The 20,826-nt window shown below is 38.1% G+C and overlaps 1 protein-coding gene across 1 annotated transcript in view; it reads right to left on the bottom strand.

Moving 5' to 3' along the window:
* Nucleotides 1–15,610, bottom strand: part of LOC119724673 (sodium/myo-inositol cotransporter-like) — a 35,973-nt gene extending 20,363 nt beyond the window's left edge. The window contains exons 1-10 of the mRNA XM_038195831.1: nucleotides 15,399–15,610; nucleotides 13,625–13,759; nucleotides 11,582–11,653; nucleotides 10,895–10,999; nucleotides 10,497–10,556; nucleotides 9,487–9,591; nucleotides 8,404–8,590; nucleotides 7,793–8,001; nucleotides 7,305–7,440; nucleotides 7,001–7,108 (exon numbers count right to left, since the gene is read on the bottom strand). Of these exons, the coding sequence (XP_038051759.1) occupies nucleotides 7,001–7,108; nucleotides 7,305–7,440; nucleotides 7,793–8,001; nucleotides 8,404–8,590; nucleotides 9,487–9,591; nucleotides 10,497–10,556; nucleotides 10,895–10,999; nucleotides 11,582–11,653; nucleotides 13,625–13,723 (1,081 nt within the window). The 5' untranslated portion in view covers nucleotides 13,724–13,759; nucleotides 15,399–15,610. The remainder of the gene's footprint in view (nucleotides 1–7,000; nucleotides 7,109–7,304; nucleotides 7,441–7,792; nucleotides 8,002–8,403; nucleotides 8,591–9,486; nucleotides 9,592–10,496; nucleotides 10,557–10,894; nucleotides 11,000–11,581; nucleotides 11,654–13,624; nucleotides 13,760–15,398) is intronic.
* Between the last annotated feature and the right edge of the window lie 5,216 nt (nucleotides 15,611–20,826).

The raw sequence follows: 20,826 nt of genomic DNA, 5'->3' as shown, positions 1-20,826 counted from the left end.
ATTTTGAGTGATTTTACCTGACATTTTCGACCAAATTTCCGTGTTTATACCACTTCTGTCCACAAAACGATTGGGAATATATTCTAGGGCCCTTTAGGAAGCTTTCCAGCAATTTTCAGGCAATTTCATTTTTTGGCCAAAATTGAAAAAAATACAAGGGGTTAGCCTTACATTTTTTGTCAAATTTGGCCAAATATTGACTTTTCTCAAAACAAGCCAGAAATGCATCTGGATGCAAGAGGAACACCAATCAATACTCTAACACGCATAATAATGAAGATTTGGGCAAAAATCATCCATTTTTGGAGGAAAAAAATTAACAATTTTGAGTGATTTTACCTGAAATTTTCGACCAAATTTCCGTTTTTATACCACATCTGTCCACAAAACGATTTGGAATGTATTCTAGGGCCCTTTAGGAAGCTTTCCAGCAATTTTCAGGCAATTTCATTTTTTGGCCAAAATTGAAAAAAATACAAGGGGTTAGCCTTACAATTTTGAGTGATTTTACCTGAAATTTTCGACCAAATTTCCGTTTTTATACCACATCTGTCCACAAAACGATTTGGAATGTATTCTAGGGCCCTTTAGGAAGCTTTCCAGCAATTTTCAGGCAATTTCATTTTTTGGCCAAAATTGAAAAAAATACAAGGGGTTAGCCTTACATTTTTTGTCAAATTTGGCCAAAAATGGACTTTTCTCAAAACAAGCCAGAAATGCATCTGGATGCAAGAGGAACACCAATCAATACTCTAACACGCATAATAATGAAGATTTGGGCAAAAATCATCCATTTTTGGAGGAAAAAAATTAACAATTTTCAGTGATTTTACCTGAAATTTTCGACCAAATTTCCGTTTTTATACCACATCTGTCCACAAAACGATTTGGAATGTATTCTAGGGCCCTTTAGGAAGCTTTCCAGCAATTTTCAGGCAATTTCATTTTTTGGCCAAAATTGAAAAAAATACAAGGGGTTAGCCTTACATTTTTAGTCAAATTTGGCCAAAAATGGACTTTTCTCAAAACAAGCCAGAAATTCATCTGGATGCAAGAGGAACATCAATCAATACACTAACACGCATAATAATGAAGATTTGGGCAAAAATCATCCATTTTTGGAGGAAAAAAATTAACAATTTTGAGTGATTTTACCTGAAATTTTCGACCAAATTTCCGTGTTTATACCACATCTGTCCACAAAACGATTGGGAATATATTCTAGGGCCCTTTAGGAAGCTTTCCAGCAATTTTCAGGCAATTTCATTTTTTGGCCAAAATTAAAAAAAAATACAAGGGGTTAGCCTTACATTTTTTGTCAAATTTGGCCAAATATTGACTTTTCTCAAAACAAGCCAGAAATGCATCTGGATGCAAGAGGAACACCAATCAATACTCTAACACGCATAATAATGAAGATTTGGGCAAAAATCATCCATTTTTGGAGGAAAAAAATTAACAATTTTGAGTGATTTTACCTGAAATGTTCGATCAAATTTCCGTTTTTATACCACATCTGTCCACAAAACGATTTGGAATGTATTCTAGGGCCCTTTAGGAAGCTTTCCAGCAATTTTCAGGCAATTTCATTTTTTGGCCAAAATTGAAAAAAATACAAGGGGTTAGCCTTACATTTTTAGTCAAATTTGGCCAAATATTGACTTTTCTCAAAACAAGCCAGAAATGCATCTGGATGCAAGAGGAACACCAATCAATACTCTAACACGCATAATAATGAAGATTTGGGCAAAAATCATCAATTTTTGGAGGAAAAAAATTATCAATTTTGAGTGATTTTACCTGAAATTTTCGACCAAATTTCCGTGTTTATACCACATCTGTCCAAAAAAACGATTGGGAATATATTCTAGGGCCCTTTAGGAAGCTTTCCAGCAATTTTCAGGCAATTTCATTTTTTGGCCAAAATTGAAAAAAATACAAGGGGTTAGCCTTACATTTTTTGTCAAATTTGGCCAAATATTGACTTTTCTCAAAACAAGCCAGAAATGCATCTGGATGCAAGAGGAACACCAATCAATACTCTAACACGCATAATAATGAAGATTTGGGCAAAAATCATCAATTTTTGGAGGAAAAAAATTAACAATTTTGAGTGATTTTACCTGACATTTTCGACCAAATTTCCGTTTTTATACCACTTCTGTCCACAAAACGGTTTGGAATGTGTTTTAGGGCCTTTTAGGAAACTTTCCAGCAATTTTCAGGCAATTTCATTTTTTGGCCAAAATTGAAAAAAATACAAGGGGTTAGCCTTACATTTTTAGTCAAATTTGGCCAAAAATGGACTTTTCTCAAAACAAGCCAGAAATTCATCTGGATGCAAGAGGAACATCAATCAATACTCTAACACGCATAGTAATGAAGATTTGCGCAAAAATCATCCATTTTTGGAGGGAAAAAAATTAACAATTTTGAGTGATTTTACCTGAAATTTTCGACCAAATTTCCGTGTTTATACCACTTCTGTCCACAAAACGATTGGGAATATATTCTAGGGCCCTTTAGGAAGCTTTCCAGCAATTTTCAGGCAATTTCATTTTTTGGCCAAAATTGAAAAAAATACAAGGGGTTAGCCTTACATTTTTTGTCAAATTTGGCCAAATATTGACTTTTCTCAAAACAAGCCAGAAATGCATCTGGATGCAAGAGGAACACCAATCAATACTCTAACACGCATAATAATGAAGATTTGGGCAAAAATCATCCATTTTTGGAGGAAAAAAATTAACAATTTTCAGTGATTTTACCTGAAATTTTCGACCAAATTTCCGTTTTTATACCACATCTGTCCACAAAACGATTTGGAATGTATTCTAGGGCCCTTTAGGAAGCTTTCCAGCAATTTTCAGGCAATTTCATTTTTTGGCCAAAATTGAAAAAAATACAAGGGGTTAGCCTTACATTTTTAGTCAAATTTGGCCAAAAATGGACTTTTCTCAAAACAAGCCAGTGATTCATCTGGATGCAAGAGGAACATCAATCAATACACTAACACGCATAATAATGAAGATTTGGGCAAAAATCATCCATTTTTGGAGGGAAAAAAATTAACAATTTTGAGTGATTTTACCTGAAATTTTCGACCAAATTTCCGTTTTTATACCACATCTGTCCACAAAACGATTTGGAATGTATTCTAGGGCCCTTTAGGAAGCTTTCCAGCAATTTTCAGGCAATTTCATTTTTTGGCCAAAATTGAAAAAAATACAAGGGGTTAGCCTTACAATTTTGAGTGATTTTACCTGAAATTTTCGACCAAATTTCCGTTTTTATACCACATCTGTCCACAAAACGATTTGGAATGTATTCTAGGGCCCTTTAGGAAGCTTTCCAGCAATTTTCAGGCAATTTCATTTTTTGGCCAAAATTGAAAAAAATACAAGGGGTTAGCCTTACATTTTTTGTCAAATTTGGCCAAAAATGGACTTTTCTCAAAACAAGCCAGAAATTCATCTGGATGCAAGAGGAACACCAATCAATACTCTAACACGCATAATAATGAAGATTTGGGCAAAAATCATCCATTTTTGGAGGAAAACAATTAACAATTTTGAGTGATTTTACCTGAAATTTTCGACTAAATTTCCGTGTTTATACCACATCTGTCCACAAAACGATTGGGAATATATTCTAGGGCCCTTTAGGAAGCTTTCCAGCAATTTTCAGGCAATTTCATTTTTTGGCCAAAATTGAAAAAAATACAAGGGGTTAGCCTTACATTTTTAGTCAAATTTGGCCAAAAATGGACTTTTCTCAAAACAAGCCAGAAATTCATCTGGATGCAAGAGGGACACCAATCAATACTCTAACACGCATAATAATGAAGATTTGGGCAAAAATCATAGATTTTTGGAGGGAAAAAAATTAACAATTTTGAGTGATTTTACCTGAAATTTTCGACCAAATTTCCGTTTTTATACAACATCTGTCCACAAAACGATTTGGAATGTATTCTAGGGCCCTTTAGGAAGCTTTCCAGCAATTTTCAGGCAATTTTATTATTTGGCCAAAATTGAAAAAAATACAAGGGCTTAGCCTTACATTTTTAGTCAAATTTGGCCAAAAATGGACTTTTCTCACAACAAGCCAGAAATTCATCTGGATGCAAGAGGAACACCAATCAATACTCTAACACGCATAATAATGAAGATTTGGGCAAAAATCATCCATTTTTGGAGGGAAAAAATTAACAATTTTGAGTGATTTTACCTGAAATTTTCGACTAAATTTCCGTGTTTATACCACATCTGTCCACAGAACGGTTGGGAATATATTCTAGGGCCATTTAGGAAGCTTTCCAGCAATTTTCAGGCAATTTCATTTTTTGGCCAAAATTGAAAAAAATACAAGGGGTTAGCCTTACCTTTTTTGTCAAATTTGGCCAAAAAATGGACTTTTCTCAAAACAAGCCAGAAATTCATGTGGATGCAAGAGGAACATCAATCAATACACTAACACGCATAATAATGAAGATTTGGGCAAAAATCATCCATTTTTGGAGGAAAAAAATTAACAACTTTGAGTGATTTTACCTGAAATTTTCGACCAAATTTCCGTTTTTATACCACATCTGTCCACAAAACGATTTGGAATGTATTCTAGGGCCCTTTAGGAAGCTTTCCAGCAATTTTCAGGCAATTTCATTTTTTGGCCAAAATTGAAAAAAATACAAGGGGTTAGCCTTACATTTTTAGTCAAATTTGGCCAAAAATTGACTTTTCTCAAAACAAGCCAGAAATTCATCTGGATGCAAGAGGAACATCAATCAATACACTAACACGCATAATAATGAAGATTTGGGCAAAAATCATCCATTTTTGGAGGGAAAAAATTAACAATTTTGAGTGATTTTACCTAAAATTTTAGACCAAATTTCCGTTTTTATACCACTTCTGTCCACAAAACGGTTTGGAATGTGTTTTAGGGCCCTTTAGGAAGCTTTCCAGCAATTTTCAGGCAATTTCATTTTTTGGCCAAACTTGAAAAAAATACAAGGGGTTAAACTTACATTTTTAGTCAAATTTGGCCAAAAATTGACTTTTCTCAAAACAAGCCAGAAATTCATCTGGATGCAAGAGGAACACCAATCAATACTCTAACACGCATAATAATGAAGATTTGGGCAAAAATCATCCATTTTTGGAGGAAAAAAATTAACAATTTTGAGGGATTTTACCTGAAATTTTCGACCAAATTTCCGTGTTAATACCACATCTGTCCAAAAAAACGATTGGGAATATATTCTAGGGCCCTTTAGGAAGCTTTCCAGCAATTTTCAGGCAATTTCATTTTTTGGCCAAAATTGAAAAAAATACAAGGGGTTAGCCTTACATTTTTTGTCAAATTTGGCCAAATATTGACTTTTCTCAAAACAAGCCAGAAATGCATCTGGATGCAAGAGGAACACCAATCAATACTCTAACACGCATAATAATGAAGATTTGGGCAAAAATCATCCATTTGTGGAGGAAAAAAAATTACAATTTTCAGTGATTTTACCTGACATTTTCGACCAAATTTCCGTTTTTATACCACTTCTGTCCACAAAACGGTTTGGAATATGTTTTAGGGCCTTTTAGGAAGCTTTCCAGCAATTTTCAGGCAATTTCATTTTTTGGCCAAAATTGAAAAAAATACCAGGGGTTAGCCTTACATTTTTAGTCAAATTTGGCCAAAAATGGACTTTTCTCAAAACAAGCCAGAAATTCATCTGGATGCAAGAGGAACATCAATCAATACACTAACACGCATAATAATGAAGATTTGGGCAAAAATCATCCATTTTTGGAGGGAAAAAAATTAACAATTTTGAGTGATTTTACCTGAAATTTTCGACCAAATTTCCGTTTTTATACCACATCTGTCCACAAAACGATTTGGAATGTATTCTAGGGCCCTTTAGGAAGCTTTCCAGCAATTTTCAGGCAATTTCATTTTTTGGCCAAAATTGAAAAAAATACAAGGGGTTAGCCTTACATTTTTAGTCAAATTTGGCCAAAAATGGACTTTTCTCAAAACAAGCCAGAAATTTATCTGGATGCAAGAGGAACACCAATCAATACTCTAACACGCATAATAATGAAGATTTGGGCAAAAATCATCCATTTCTGGAGGGAGAAACAAATTAACATTTTTGAGTGACGGATTTAACCTGAACTTTTTCATGAAATTTCCGTTTTTATACCACATCTGTCCACAAAACGATTTGGAATGTGTTCTTCGGCCCTTGAGGAAGCTTTCCAGCAATTTTCAGGCAATTTTATTTTTTGGCCAAAATTGAAAAAAATACATTTTTAGTCAAATTTGGCCAAAAAATTGACTTTTTCTCAAAACAAGGCAGAAATTCATCTGGATGCAAGAGGAACACCAATCAATACTCTAACACGCATCATAATGAAGATTTGCGCAAAAATCATCAATTTTTGGAGGAATTTTTTTTTACAATTTTGAGTGATTTTACCTGAAATTTTTGACCAAATTTCCGTTTTTATACCACATCTGTCCACAAAACGATTTGGAATAGTTTCTAGGGCCCTGTAGGAAGCTTTCCAGCAATTATCAGGCAATTTCATTTTTTTTGCCAAAATTGAAAAAAATACAAGGGGTTAGCCTTACATTTTTAGGCAAATTTGGCCCCCCAAAAAATCTCTTTTCTCCAAACATCGCAGAAATTCGATTTTCATTGAAACACTCAATATTTTGAAGATTTGAGCAAAATTAATCGAGGTCTAAAGGTTGAGCACTAAGGTCTTGGCAAGGAATCCAGTTCTTGGAAGCAAAGGCTTTTGTCATCAAGAAAAAGGCATGGCAATAAGAAAATGTCTTGTCATATTAGGCAAATGTTTAGGTTTTCTCAAGGAGCAAAGGTCTTGGCAATGAGCAAAGATCTTGACGTTAAGGTGCTCATCACGTCTTTCAAGGAAGTGGTGGCTCTAGGACCCCGCTTTTCCATTGTACATGTATATTAATAATTCCTTACCTACTGGTAGGATTCCAAGGACCAGTTTGGGGTAAGCGATGTTGGTGCACCCAAGCGGGCTGCCACAGACGGCCATGCAAGTCTCCTGGGATGCACAGGCAACTTCATCTACCAAGAGACAATAAAAGACAAACAGAACAGTCAACAAACGGCTGCAGATGGTTGAGTGTATACTTAAGATAGTGTGATAGATGTAGAAGTCATTTTCACATGTGACATTGTGTCGGGTAACATGTTTTTGATAAGCAAATCTTTTACGTCCAAAGAAGTGGTACAGTTCTTATTCCTCCATGGTAATACGCACCAGTGTAGAGCACACGGCTGATCATTCCCGGCAGAACCATTAGAAAGAAGGGCAGGAACTTGGTGTACCCAGCGAAGAGACATGCCCCTTGGGCGTGGGACAGACTCTTAGCTGACAGCGCTCGTTGGACCATCATCTATACCCGGAAAGGAAGGAAACAGGGTTGAGTTGGACGAATGCGACGACTGTTTCATGTAGACTTTATCAACCTATTAACGGTCAAGTCATCGAATTTGCATACTTTAGCAGCATAACAATGATCATGGAGCTTCATGAAATGGATCCTGAAACTTTGGACTGGCTTTAGAAAATCTAGAACTACAATAAGAAAAACACTTCTTCTTTTGCACTTTTCGTATTAAATAAATGTATTGTAAATGCGGAAAGATAATACTTGCAAAAGTCTGTATGCCATTTCCTTCATCGAAATGCTAACTTATCATAGATAAGGGAAACGGAGAGATTGTTGGAACCTGGAATTTATGTACCTGGTCAGCACACCAGTACCAAATGGACGCACAGGTGCGGCCGAATATGAAGCCGGCCCACGGCAAGTCTGAGTCTATGGGATCACGCAGCATCTCCCACGAGTCTTCGCGTGGGATGCCGCACGACGTGTTGGAGTAGAACGTTTCGTTGGGGATGGCTTGCATGTATTTCTCCTTAAGAGCTCCGTAACCGCCGATCTCGATGAAACCTTGATTCAGCAAAAACGAATAAATCAACACTGAGCAAAAATCACATCGAGCATAATTTTGTGGTAGTTGGAACTTTTCGTGACCTCAGTTCGTCCAAAATAAGTTGTTTCCGCGCGACTATTATAGTACCGCAGTGGATTCATTGAATAATTCCATTTACTTCCTGATATTTGAATGTCATGATTATCTGGTTTGCACTTATCACTTTATTCAACCATTCTCTTGATATGTTTAGTGACAATTAAGGCCTTTCTAAAATGTTGGCATTACATATTGTGTTCCCCAACATCCCGTGATTTGACCACAGATGCAGCACCACCTAACTAGCTGCATGTTCCTGCTCGACGGCCACTAGCAGGGTAACTTGAAAGGAGAGTTTTCAGCACACCACTTGGACTCACTCATGATCATCAACATGAATCCCCCGATCAGCATGATGAAGAACTGCAGCGTGTCGGTGTAGATGACTGCAGCCAGCCCGCCGGTGACCGTGCAAACGGCTGTCAATACTAGCAAGAGGCACACCGCCGGGTAGATATTCCATTTCAGGGCTTGCTGGAGAAACAGAGCTCCAGAGTACAGATTGACCTGACGAAGTAGGAGGGAGGAAATAAGTCTGATGAAAACAGCAGTCAATTTTACAAATTGACGCAAGTGGGTCGAATTCTCTTCAATCGGCTGCGCATATAACTATTGACGAAAGTTACAGAGAACCTATGGTGGAGTATGCTCTCTATTATATTTGTTAACAAAAAAGGGCAAGTTCGCGCAAGAAGTATTGTTGACCAATGGTTAACCATAGTTCGACTAAAGTTAGTCCGAACTCTGTCTAGTCGACGATGGTTGACTACGCTAGTCGACTATTTGGAACCAGACAGGACCCAGAAGTTTTGCGATGACATTTTCACCAGCGTTTGACTAGAGACGTTCGCACGTCAATTGCTATTAGTGCGCAGGCGTAAGTTACGTCACAAATCAACCACTAGTCGACTAATGGTTCTTGCCCGAACTTGCTCTTGGATGTTGTGGTCACGTGATACCATCTTTCGGTAAACTGTTCTCTTCTGTATACTGCATGTGAATCTCTTGAAATTTGATTGGTGTAAAAGTGGGGATATAAATCGTTTAATGTTGGCAAAATAACATGCAACAGGTACCTAAGTGGTAAGGTTTTACGTATAGTTTTCTAAACATGTACAGGAATCAGGTCTACGCAGTGGTTCCGTTCCAAACGTCTTGCCTTACTTGTTCAAACTTTCCATGTTATACCACTAGCAAGTCTTTCTCAGTTTCGTCAGCCTCCTCATATCCAAACCTCTACACCTTCTCGCTGTCACTTTCCAACCAGATAAGCACACTATTACTAACAACTATGATGCTGCTGAGCGAATTTGGTGGGCATGTTCAGACGAAAACTTTCTTTCAAAGCAGATAGTTTCTGGTTTAGCCATACTACGAAGTTGATGACTGGTGTTTACACTTACCGAGATCTTAGTGAAGACGTACAGGATGAGTGACATCATGGCCAGATAGACGCGGATCCTCTGCCCGCCAAAACGCTTCCGCATGTACTCTGGTAAGGTGTAAACCTACAGACAGGCAAAACAGGGATGATTTTTAATCAGTCTAGTTCCAGGGCTTACTAATACAGATTCCTGTAGACACCAAGAAGAGTTTAGACTGCCGGCCTACCAAAGCTTCGAGGTACTGTGACATTACTTCATATCACTGCATGCATTACTGCATGTGGAATCCAGATCGGGTCCACAGATTTTGGACAGTCTCGAGCAATTGAAATCAAGAACCAAGCCTATACTTCGATTATACATTTGCACCAAACACGAGCTAATCGATGATGCATGCTTGGAGGGAATTTCGTCGACGATTCATGACAAGCCTATCGAGGTTGAGTCAAGTTCACCATGGCTTCGTCTTCTCTTCAGGAACATCACGTCCTGAAATATTATTAGGCAAAGGGTTGAGAGTCTGCTAGGCTATCAGCTTTGGTCCAAAAATTGGGCCACTGGTATCAAATGATCGAAAGGAGCAATGCTCATAGCGATTTTTGGCAAGGTGTGCACATCTAGAGTTGGAAAATGTGTAATAGCTTTGCAGTGTGAGCGGTGGCAGTTTTTTGGGTGTTATCACTTTCAATTTTTTTTTTTCAAAGAGGCCGTCAATACGCTTGTTACTGGAAGAATTATTTGTAGTAGCAAGCATGTTTTGGCCACCATTTTTTTTTTAACTGAGAGCACCCAAAAAGCTGCCACCGCTGCAATGCTATCACATATTTTCCAACTACAGGGGTGCATACCTTGCCAAAAATCACAATGAGCTTTATTCCCCTCATTTGATACCGACCAAACCCCCAGGCTGATGGCCTATTCTATTTGGTTTGAGTATAACGGACTTCAAATCAATTCATGCGTCAAAGTATATTTCATTGAATATGAACGCCGGCTTTTGGGCACCAATTTAAATATAACCGACTCACCCCGCTGGCGATGTAGACTGGTAAAAACACCCATCCCAGCAGCTGAAGGAGTAGGCATGCCTGTCCACAAAGGAAACAAAAGATGAGACGCATTCCATATTCGACTAGGGATGAAAGACATAATATAAAGGCTTCTATATACTCTGTAAGAAACCATTGTGATGTTGCAGCAGTACTCGCTCTGTTAAGTGAACCTACACATTTGAACTTTAATTGACGAACTCAATCTGGGCCTAGACGTCGAGTTTCCTTTGATATCCCATGAAAAATTGCAGCCATTTGTTATTCTACAACGGGCAGTCGATCCCTACACGAACATCTGTAGTGCACCCTTTGCTATAAATGAAACCTACTGAAGTTGATAGGGTCAAAAATATTTCAATTGAACCTTGACTTACATTGAGTTCAAAAGCACCAACTCCGATACCAGCAGCAGCTCCTGAGCCTGCGAGACCAATGAAGTGCTCGCTGCCGATGTTGCTCGCAAACAGAGACGCACCGACCTTCGAAGACAAAACGTATACATTAGTAGTGACTTAGATGTCTTACGTCTTAGTGACACTAGATTCCTAACCACCCAACCCTTCAAAATCCAACAGCATGTTTCGTTGTAATCTGTTGGAGTGAGTAATAAACTGATTATGCCTTAATACATGGGGTTATTCAGTGAAGTTATATATTACATTAAAGCCTGGCTATTTCTCAATCCACTCCTTTTTACCCCATTCCATTTGGGTCCCTAGATCCAAAAATACAATCAATTAGGTGAAAGGGCGTAAATTTTACTTGGGCCACTGTCACCTTCAATGCCTATTCCAGGCCTAACCTTGCAAGATTCAGCATGTCCAGGTGAGGGTGGCCCAAGTAAAATTTACAAAAACAAGTAAACAGTTTTAATTCATATTTCTTTTCTGAATGTTGCACTTTTCTAAAAGTTGGATAAATAAACTTCACTTAACGAAGCTTCACGTCAATCAGTGAGTTTGCCCCCCCCCCCTTTCTGTCTTTGACAGGTTCCCGCCCCTCCAATTTTTCAACCTCCATCTCACTGCCCAAGTTCTCAACAAAAAAATAACTCTACTTACCGGTAACCAAAACATGTATCGACCAGCCAGAAAATAGCCGCTGACAGTTCCTCGATTGGAGCGACATAATGACTGCAAAGATGGGGTTCAGGAATGAAAACATATTAGCTAGCTGGATGGAGTCGTAAAGTCTACATATAAACTTTAATGTATTATATATAAAGTGTAATGTATTACTTTGACCTCAATTTGCATGTTGACCCCAAGTGGGCGTGGTAAATCCTGGTGAAGCAATTTTGCCACATTTTCATCGTCCATCAACGTTGTGTTTTGCGTAATAGCGAGACGTTTTGGAGTGTTTTCATAGAGATAATGTTGTAATATTGAACTATTCAAAGTCTCTAAGAAACAAATTTGCAAAAAAGCAAAACAAAACAAATAATTTTTTAAAGTGCCAACCGTGTCTTCAGAATGGAGCATATAATATAATACAAAATACAATGGTTTATGGAGAGAATTGGTTATTGTATGCACGCCCAGTTCCTTAAAATGATACCATTAAATGGTTTATATACCATTTAAGGAACTGGACCTGCATACAATAACCAATTCTCTCCATTAACAATTGCATTTTGTGATTGCGCAAACTCTTTAGGCCTTTTACAAAAAAACATGAAACACAGACACTAGACACACAGACAGAGCATACCAGACCCCTAACATGCAAAATGGCAACCCGCTTCGGGACACCCATCTGCGCCACCGTAGTTCAATACAAACGTTATGAGTCTGGTCAGCGGGCCTTCTTCCACGTGCAATAAAATAACTTTCAAGAAGACGGGGACTCGTAATTCTACATCCCCATTGATCAGAATCAATCGTCGGTTTACGCTAATCCGACCAAAAATGCCCGCCGAAACATGAACAACACCACGTACGAATACTGGGGCATACAGGGGAAATGATTTGGGGGTTTGTGCCGTTAATGATACGAGCATGCAGCATTCGTCACATAGTCAGAGTATGTCTTAAGAAAGATATTTGACCGCCATTGCTTGTTATCTACATACATAATAGTTTTTTCAAAGGACCAATCTGCGATGGCCCTATATATAGTCAAATATCTTTCTCATGACATACTCTGACTGTGTGTCAAATGCCATGCTTGTGTTATCAAAGGCACTATCCCATCACCTATCTGCCCTAACTTAGAAAACCTTTATTGCTATACTTCGTCAAGACTAAATTTAGGCTTAAACGACAGACCCTTTCCGAAGCAATGTAGCAATTGAACACCGTCACAGATCGAGTTGCAAACATTTGAGAAATAAAACCCAACTCTCATAATGACATATAACTTTATGTCATGAATATAACGAATGAACACGTCAAACAGCTGCAATTAATGTCATAACTTACAAGTTCACGATATGCTGTGTAGAATCGTATAGCCTCAGTATCGCGAGACGCATTGTATTGAAGAATTGGTATCGTTTACATCCGCAGTTGTGGATGAGTTGTATTTCAAAAATCTTTTATCTTTCGACAGAAAGTGGCATGCTGATAACACATTAGTATAGTTTTCAGTTATCTACGGAGCTCTGGAGGTGCCATCCAAGATGTTGAGATCGTGAACAATATTGGCAAAAAATAAACATGTGTTTTTTAGGTAACCTAATCGACCGTACAAAAATTGCTTGAAATAAGCAATATATTGGTAGGATTGGTAGATATCAAACTGAGATTGGCTGTTTTGGGACACAATCTACCAATATATTGGTTATTTCACCCAATCTGTTTTTAGGGTGATAATCATGTTCGGTGAAAATTGACGTTAATTTCGTTCACAATCATCATGGGTTTTATTGTAAATTACCATTTCAAAATCGCATCATGAGTGCAAAGTATTTGATGAATGTGATTTACGAATGCACCACTTTAAAAGTGAAATGTCTTGGTGCAAAACCTGAAATTGAATCTTACATTTAAAATGATGTTGAGGAACAAAATTCGAGTATCAACCATCAAAAATATGTACGATACAACTGTTTAAGTATTAACAGTAGGGAATTTCGATATGCTAAGTTTGAACTGTTTACTTACCAGGAATGCTACACCAAGCACTAAGACAAGGTACGTCACAATGGCCAAATAATCCCAAGCCACCAGGGCTGTGTCTACTACGCCGTCTGATGAAGTCATTTTTGGGGCCACAACTATAGGTAATCAGACTGGGACCTTGAGTGCAGAAAAAAAATTCATCAATTTTTCAGTTGTTATCCAACAACCACTTTCAGAAACTACCATTTCAAGTTAGGGATGAATCGACTACATCCACTGTCATAAATCACGATTACAAAAGAACATTTTTAAATGAAACTGAAGAATTACTCCTTTTTTGGCATTTAACTTGAACCCCAACGATTCCTTCAGCAGCTATAAGGGAAAGATTCCATGTGGCCATCACTAATTTTTCCCTTTAGTGACCTAAAGAAGCCATCAGAAAGTGATAATATGCCCTAAAAAGTCAAATTTAGCAGGGAAAATATTGAAGTATTTACTGAGAAAACACAGTCTCATAGGGTCTGTTAGCCCGATAAATGTGGCCAATTTACTGACTACCTCCGTAAATAAAGGCCACATTCCACCATGTACAAAAACATGTCGAACTTTGTCAAATTTTGATTTTCACATTTAGGCTTAGTTTGTAGTTTATTTTTGCTTTAGAAGCATACTCACCCTCTTTATAGGCTAATCAGAAAGTGCTGCCTTTTTATTTTGCGTGAAATTTCCAGATTCGTTTGCACACGTTTGCGTATCAAAATTTCAACATGAAATTTCACGAAAATTAGACATCTGAAATGGCAGCACTTTCTGATTAGCCTATAAAGAGGGCGAGTATGCTTCTAAAGCAAAAATAAACTACAAACTAAGCCTATAAATGTAAAAAATTAAAATTTTACAAAGTTCGACAAGTTTGTGTACATGGTGGAGGTGACGGAAAAAATTCCATACTGGGCCACCACTCATATTCCTTAATCTGACCTGAAAAGTACCAAAAGTTGTAAATCTGATGAAGAAACACTGTTTAAGGAGTGCAAAATTCTTTGACGGTAAAATGTTCTGTCATGGCCCATAGACTTTGTGCAGGAGCTCTGATAGCCCCATAAATGTGGCCTATTTACTGGACTGCCTCCGTAAACATAGGCCACACATCCACATGTACAAAAATAGTGTCGACGGAGCCAAATTTTGATTTTCACATTTAGGCTTAGTTTGTAGGTTTTTTTTGCTTTAGAAGCATACTCACCCTCTTTACAGGCTAATCAGAAAGTGCTGCCTTTTTCAGATGTCTAATTTTTGTGAAATTTCATGTTGAAATTTTGATACGCTAACGTGTAAAAATGAATCTGGAAATTTCACGAAAAATATACATCTGAAAAAGGCAGCACTTTCTGATTAGCCTATAAAGAGGGTGAGTATGCTTCTAAAGCAAAATAAACCTACAAACTAAGCCTAAATGTGAAAATCAAAATTTGGCTCCGTCGACACGATTTTTGTACATGTGGATGTGTGGCCTATGTTTACGGAGGCAGTCCAGTAAATAGGCCACATTTATGGGGCTAGAGCTCTGAGTGGTGGCCCAGTATGGATTTTTTCCGAGGTGTGGCCTTTATTTACGGAGGTAGTCCAGTAAATTGGCCACATTTATGGGGCTAGTGCACTGGGTGAGAAGTGCTGGCCAGATATGGGAATCTTTCCACTGTAAATATCGCACTTTTCACTCCAACAGTGCATATAACACTGCACATTATAGGGTACATATACATGTATATAAAGGGGAATAAGTTTCAAAGCAAATGGGTTATGAACCTACCTGTAGGATGAAAGTTAGGAGAAGCGTTCACGGCGGAGGATTGTAGGTAAAGCCCGCTAGCCAAACTCTACACTGTGCTTCAAGACACATAAAATGTATACGCTTGAATTGGTGAGAGATTCGCAGGTGTTTGGCCCGCACGACGTGTACAAAATTCGGCAGTTGGAAATGCTGGGAGTGGCTCGTCTGGATTTTGTTTTAATTATCGGTGCGCACTGGGGCTTGCAATAATAGCATCATTATTATTCCACGTTTCGGTTGGACGAATATGGATCAAGGGCACTCCCCCCCCCCCCCCCCCCCCCCCCCCCCCCCGTTCAGCCGCTGAACATTGTGTACTAGTATACGATGGACCGAAATAATAAAATTGTACTCAAAAGTTACTAAATTCATTCTCAAACTGCCTTAGAATCGGGGAGAGGCATGCCGCCGGACCCCCTATAACAGGGGCACGCCTTTATTTTTAGTCTCAAATATAAAACCCCGCCCCTGTCTCCTAGTCCGAGTATCACGTGTGATAACATGCAGATGTACGCGACCCCGCGCCTTAGCCAATCGGAGTCGACTTTACTAAATGCGGTGACGTCATTTCATTCCCAAATCAGGACTAAATGTTTGATTGGTCAATTCGATGCAGTGTTTTGTAATACAACAACAGCCGGTCATAGAAATATAAAACCTAGACAAGCTTGGGGTGTATGGCGTAACATAATAAAGAACGTTTGGCCACGGTCACAGCCTTTGTTTGCTGTGTCTATTGGTTTTTTTAATCCAGTCAGTGGCCGTGTCCGGTCCGCGCACAAAGCCCTGTTTGACCTCGGTTTCTTGTCCCGAGGTCACGCACGCATGGCCCAAAAGCCTACGCGAGATTTTACGAGACTGTATTTGAGACTACAGAAAAACACAAAAAGTACCTGGATACATGTACTGTTTGGCCAAGATGGCTAGGCAAGTGAAAAGTTGAAATCGTGTGCTTTATTTTGATACCGAGTATAACTGCTTTTGACAGAAATAAAGTGTTGTTACGACGTGGCAAACAAAAATCATACTTTATAGCAACAAAAGTGAGGGCCGATAGTTTTTAGGTGTACATTCCATTCTTTAAAAAGGCCGAAAGAAATGGCAAGATTCATTAGATAGAGGATAGTCTTCGCTTCATTTTCATGTTAAACACGTGCAGGAGACTTTTATATTTTTGGTCCAAATCGCCGGTTGAAAAAATGAAGACTTTTGCGAGATTTCATGATTTGCAATCACAAGTGTACACGTGTAAACGTATGGCCCTGAAAATTGTAAATAGCACGCGCGAACGTGCAATGAGTGACTTATGAATATTAAGCAGGCCATCTCAAGCTCGACCAATCAGTGGGTGTATGGGATCACAAGGTCATGTCGTGTCTGGGTTCCTTGCTCTGTTCTTTTACAATGGCGACGATTTTTCTTTCGTGTTGTGAAAAATGGAAGTTGTTAGAAACATTAGGTGTACATTGAATTCGAAAAAATATTAACGACATCGCGTTCACGAGATTTTTTGTAGATGAAGGTTCATTGTTTCGGATTACCTCAACATTTGGGAGACTTTCGTCGTTGTCGAAAAAAAAACCCGGAAATTTCATCACGTAATTTTAAGGCGATTTGTCCGTGAAATAATATCGTCAAAATGCATCGAAATCCCTTTTTTTTTAAGGAAAAAATACCTTGACAGATGTATGTAGTAGGTCTTTAAATACCTTAAACCGCTTTGTTTGTGTGGATCGGTTGTGGTTTGGCATAGAAATTGCGAATTTTCTGAACCCCTTTTTACGGCCATCGTTCGCTGGCCTAGCGTTGCCGTGTGGACGAGAAAATAGAGTAGCTACGCGTGACACGGCAACTGACTGTCCATGTCTATGACGCGACAACGGGTGAATGACCGAAGACCCGATATAGAAAGCGCCCGCTGATTGGTCAAAATCTACAGGTCAAGAGGCGGTTGTCTTGCATAATTAATTAGCGAATCTACTCACATATCATAGACATGGCTCTTCGCCATGATCTACAGACTGCCCGTCTCTATGCGTTTCCTGAAAGATCCGCCCGGTGTGCCAGACCTTATGCATTAAGGCGGAGCAGTAGAGGGCAGTGGTTTTGTATTGTCTGGATAGGCGTGCGTAATGGACCGATCCAGTAAGCCCCGCCCACAGCGCACTGGGCAAATCAACACGTGCTCCTTTCCAATGCCACGCTGCATTTTCCTGCCGCGCGCATCATACGCGCGTGCACGCATGTCGAACTTTTGTGCACGCATGTCGGACAAAAATCACGGCTGTGATTGGTCAGAACACCATGGGGCGGTGCTTACAGGATCGGTCCATTCTTTGGTGCATTGATAACAAATTAAAATGACAAAGGACATCTCAAAGACACCAGCAATGTATAAGGTCTATAACAGAATTTAAATTTGAAACTGTTTATTATCATCCGACCATAACAGCCAAAAGCTGAATTGGGAAAAAATGTTGCAACCTGACGCCACTTCAGCGGTTGTGTACAAAGTCTATGGAGAGTCAAGAACATTTTCTAAGTATTTCCTAACAAAACTGCAAATGTTCCCCAGTCCCAGATTCATGTCTTTTCATCATTTTTGCAATGACTGACCTTCATTGAGATGATATATGGAGGAAAAAAGTGGCGTCAGGTTGCAACATTTTTTTCCCCTGAATTGCGGTCAAATTACAATTAGGAACATCAAAAAAGTTGTACATAACTAAAAAAAAAAAAGAGGACATAACAATGACATTAAAAAGCAATGATAGGAAAGCATTATTTAAACAACAAGAAGATTAATTACATAAACGTAAAATGATGTAATGATTAATTGCGTGTATCGAGGTAGAATTGAGCGGAGTAGTGTTTTATTTCTATTGTTCTCATATTTTTTTTTGCCTCTGAAGGAGGGTTGGTATGGTCGGTGGAAACAATGAAAAAAAAAACGCTTACAATTGCAAACCCTCATCACCGTGAGAAAACCGCCGTACAGGCTTAGTGAGAAATCCATAGCACCATTCATGAACCCACGAAAAAATTTTTTGAAATACCGCTTGAAAAAACTTAAATCTGTTAAAATGAAGCACCAAATAAACATTTCGAAAAAGAAACAGATGTGATTTGTTACATGTTGGTACTGGTGAGTTATTGAATACATCATTTGTCATTTGTGCAAATTTTTTTCTCGTTTAAAGCAACAACAGTGCTCAAAATCAAAAGAAAGGTTCTTAACAACTAACCTGATGAAGTTTTAGCTCAGTGAATGCTGTATGAGAAAACAATATTCCAGGATCTCGATTTCAATTCAAAAGTTGCCGAATCATGTTTCACAGGGAGTTAAGTGCCATTACTATCTTAAAACCAAGTAAGTTTTTCAACCATAATTTTGTCAGTTACTTTTTGAATAGCTGCAAAATGATGTACTCTACCTTTAAATATAAAATATTATATTATATTATATAAAATATTATATAAATGTAAAATTCTGCCAACTCTGGTCCCAATCTACATGCGTTGGGATAAATTACTGTGAGGGGGTTAAATTAAATTGCCAATGATGTCCCCTGCCCAAAATTACTGCCCCCCCCCCCCCTGAACGCCACAAAATGCTAAGAAGGGACTGAAGTGGCAAAAACTCTGATCCTGTGTGAATTTTTCTGAAAGAACTTCTACTGAGATGCTAGCAGGAGTTGCCTAATTCTTAAAAAGCCGTTCAAAAAACTTTAAAAGTCAAAAAAGGTGCAAATATATATATAAAAGATAAAGGGAAAAAATAGATATATATTTTAGTTCTTGTAATAACAATTCTCTGAAGATGGGATACAAAATATCTGTAGCTCAGAATTTTCATAAATATTTGTTTAGCTTTTGATGGAATTTCATTTCACTTCAAAAGCCTTGACAAATATATATATTACATATCATCACCTTTAACTCTTCTCATTTCAAAAATTCTTCTTTGCGAAGGGATGAAAAAGTATAATACTGAACTAAAAACTAAGAAATCTTAGTAAATATATAAAATGGTTTCTCCTTTTTCTGAAGGCCTTCTTTGAGATGATAGGAAACCAGAACAGATTCAACATAAAAAAAACCATTTTGAACACCTTTCTTGGAAATGCAGCGATAAGACTGAGAAAAGAAATAAGATAAGTACAAAAGAAGAAAAGAACAAGTTCAAAATTAAACTTCCCGTTGAGATACAAAAATATAAAAACCGCTAAACCCTGAAAAACAAATGAAATGGAAAACTGCAAGGTATCTACGTCCTTATATACATTCCATTTTGAAATAATATGGACACAATAGAGGGCGCTGTTGGGTTTTTTTACACAGGGGTGGATCCAGTAACATTCGAAGGTTTTTTTTTCCCCCAGCCCGTCAGATTGTTTTATGTCCAATTATTGCTTCTTGAGGTAATGCAACACATTGCTACTAATGCACTTGTTATATATAAATATATTTCTCGTCAGAGCGGAGGGGGGGGGGGGGGGGGGAGGGTTTGAACCCCCCCCAAAAAAAAAACCCTCTGGATCTGCGCCTTTTATATTTTCCCAACTTAACACAATCCAAACAGCGCCCTCATATTGCGTCCGCCATATTTCGAAGAGGTTAATTAAACTTTTTCACAAGGCACGTCTTTAAAACGATAAACAAAATTATGTATTCTACGTGTAAAGGTGCCACTAAGGAGACACGTTATCGTAATTTCTTCGCACGATGGGAGACATCGGTCATTAGGGAGACATTTTCATGTCTCCCTAATGTCACAGCCCCCCCCTTTAGAGGCACAATTTGATTATACAAATTAGGTTATATTTGTTGCTCGTGGTCTTATGAGTAAACATACCGAAATTCGTGGAAAAAGGACAAACGATTATTATTATTATTATTATTATTATTATTAATAATATTATTATTATTATTGGTTGTTAAAGGCAACAGGCACGATTTGCAAACACTGGGGTTTTTTACCGATTCAAGGAACATTACAATACATCTGAAGCAGATTATTAAAAAAAACTAGCCTGTTGAAATTTCAGTTCGGTAGATTATTTGAGTTAAGGCCAAAAATAAAAAAAAGTCGGTCTCTGGTCAGCGCGCGCGTCGATTTCAATCATGCGCGTCAAATCTTTTTTTTTCTTCCAATTTTCCGCGGTAGCTTTAACAGCGCCCTCTATTCCCGCACCTCCTCAAAGTTTTGTACCAAGGAGCATCAAGGAATTGGGAAATTGCACCAAGGCAAATAATGGAGGGCACCAAGGAAGTTATGGAGGACACAAATGTAAACGAGGACACAAAAAAGCAAATTAGTACCCACCTTGTCTGTAAAATCCAAGCTTGGGAAAAAAAAAATCCGTCACATCAATTCCGAAACCTTGGTCTGACCAGACACCGACTA

Source organism: Patiria miniata, unplaced genomic scaffold, assembly GCF_015706575.1.
Source record: "Patiria miniata isolate m_02_andy unplaced genomic scaffold, ASM1570657v1 HiC_scaffold_18, whole genome shotgun sequence".
NCBI classification, from domain to species: domain Eukaryota; kingdom Metazoa; phylum Echinodermata; class Asteroidea; order Valvatida; family Asterinidae; genus Patiria; species Patiria miniata.
The sequence above is the reverse complement of the archived record's forward strand: the minus strand, read 5'-3'. Positions and strand labels throughout refer to the sequence as shown.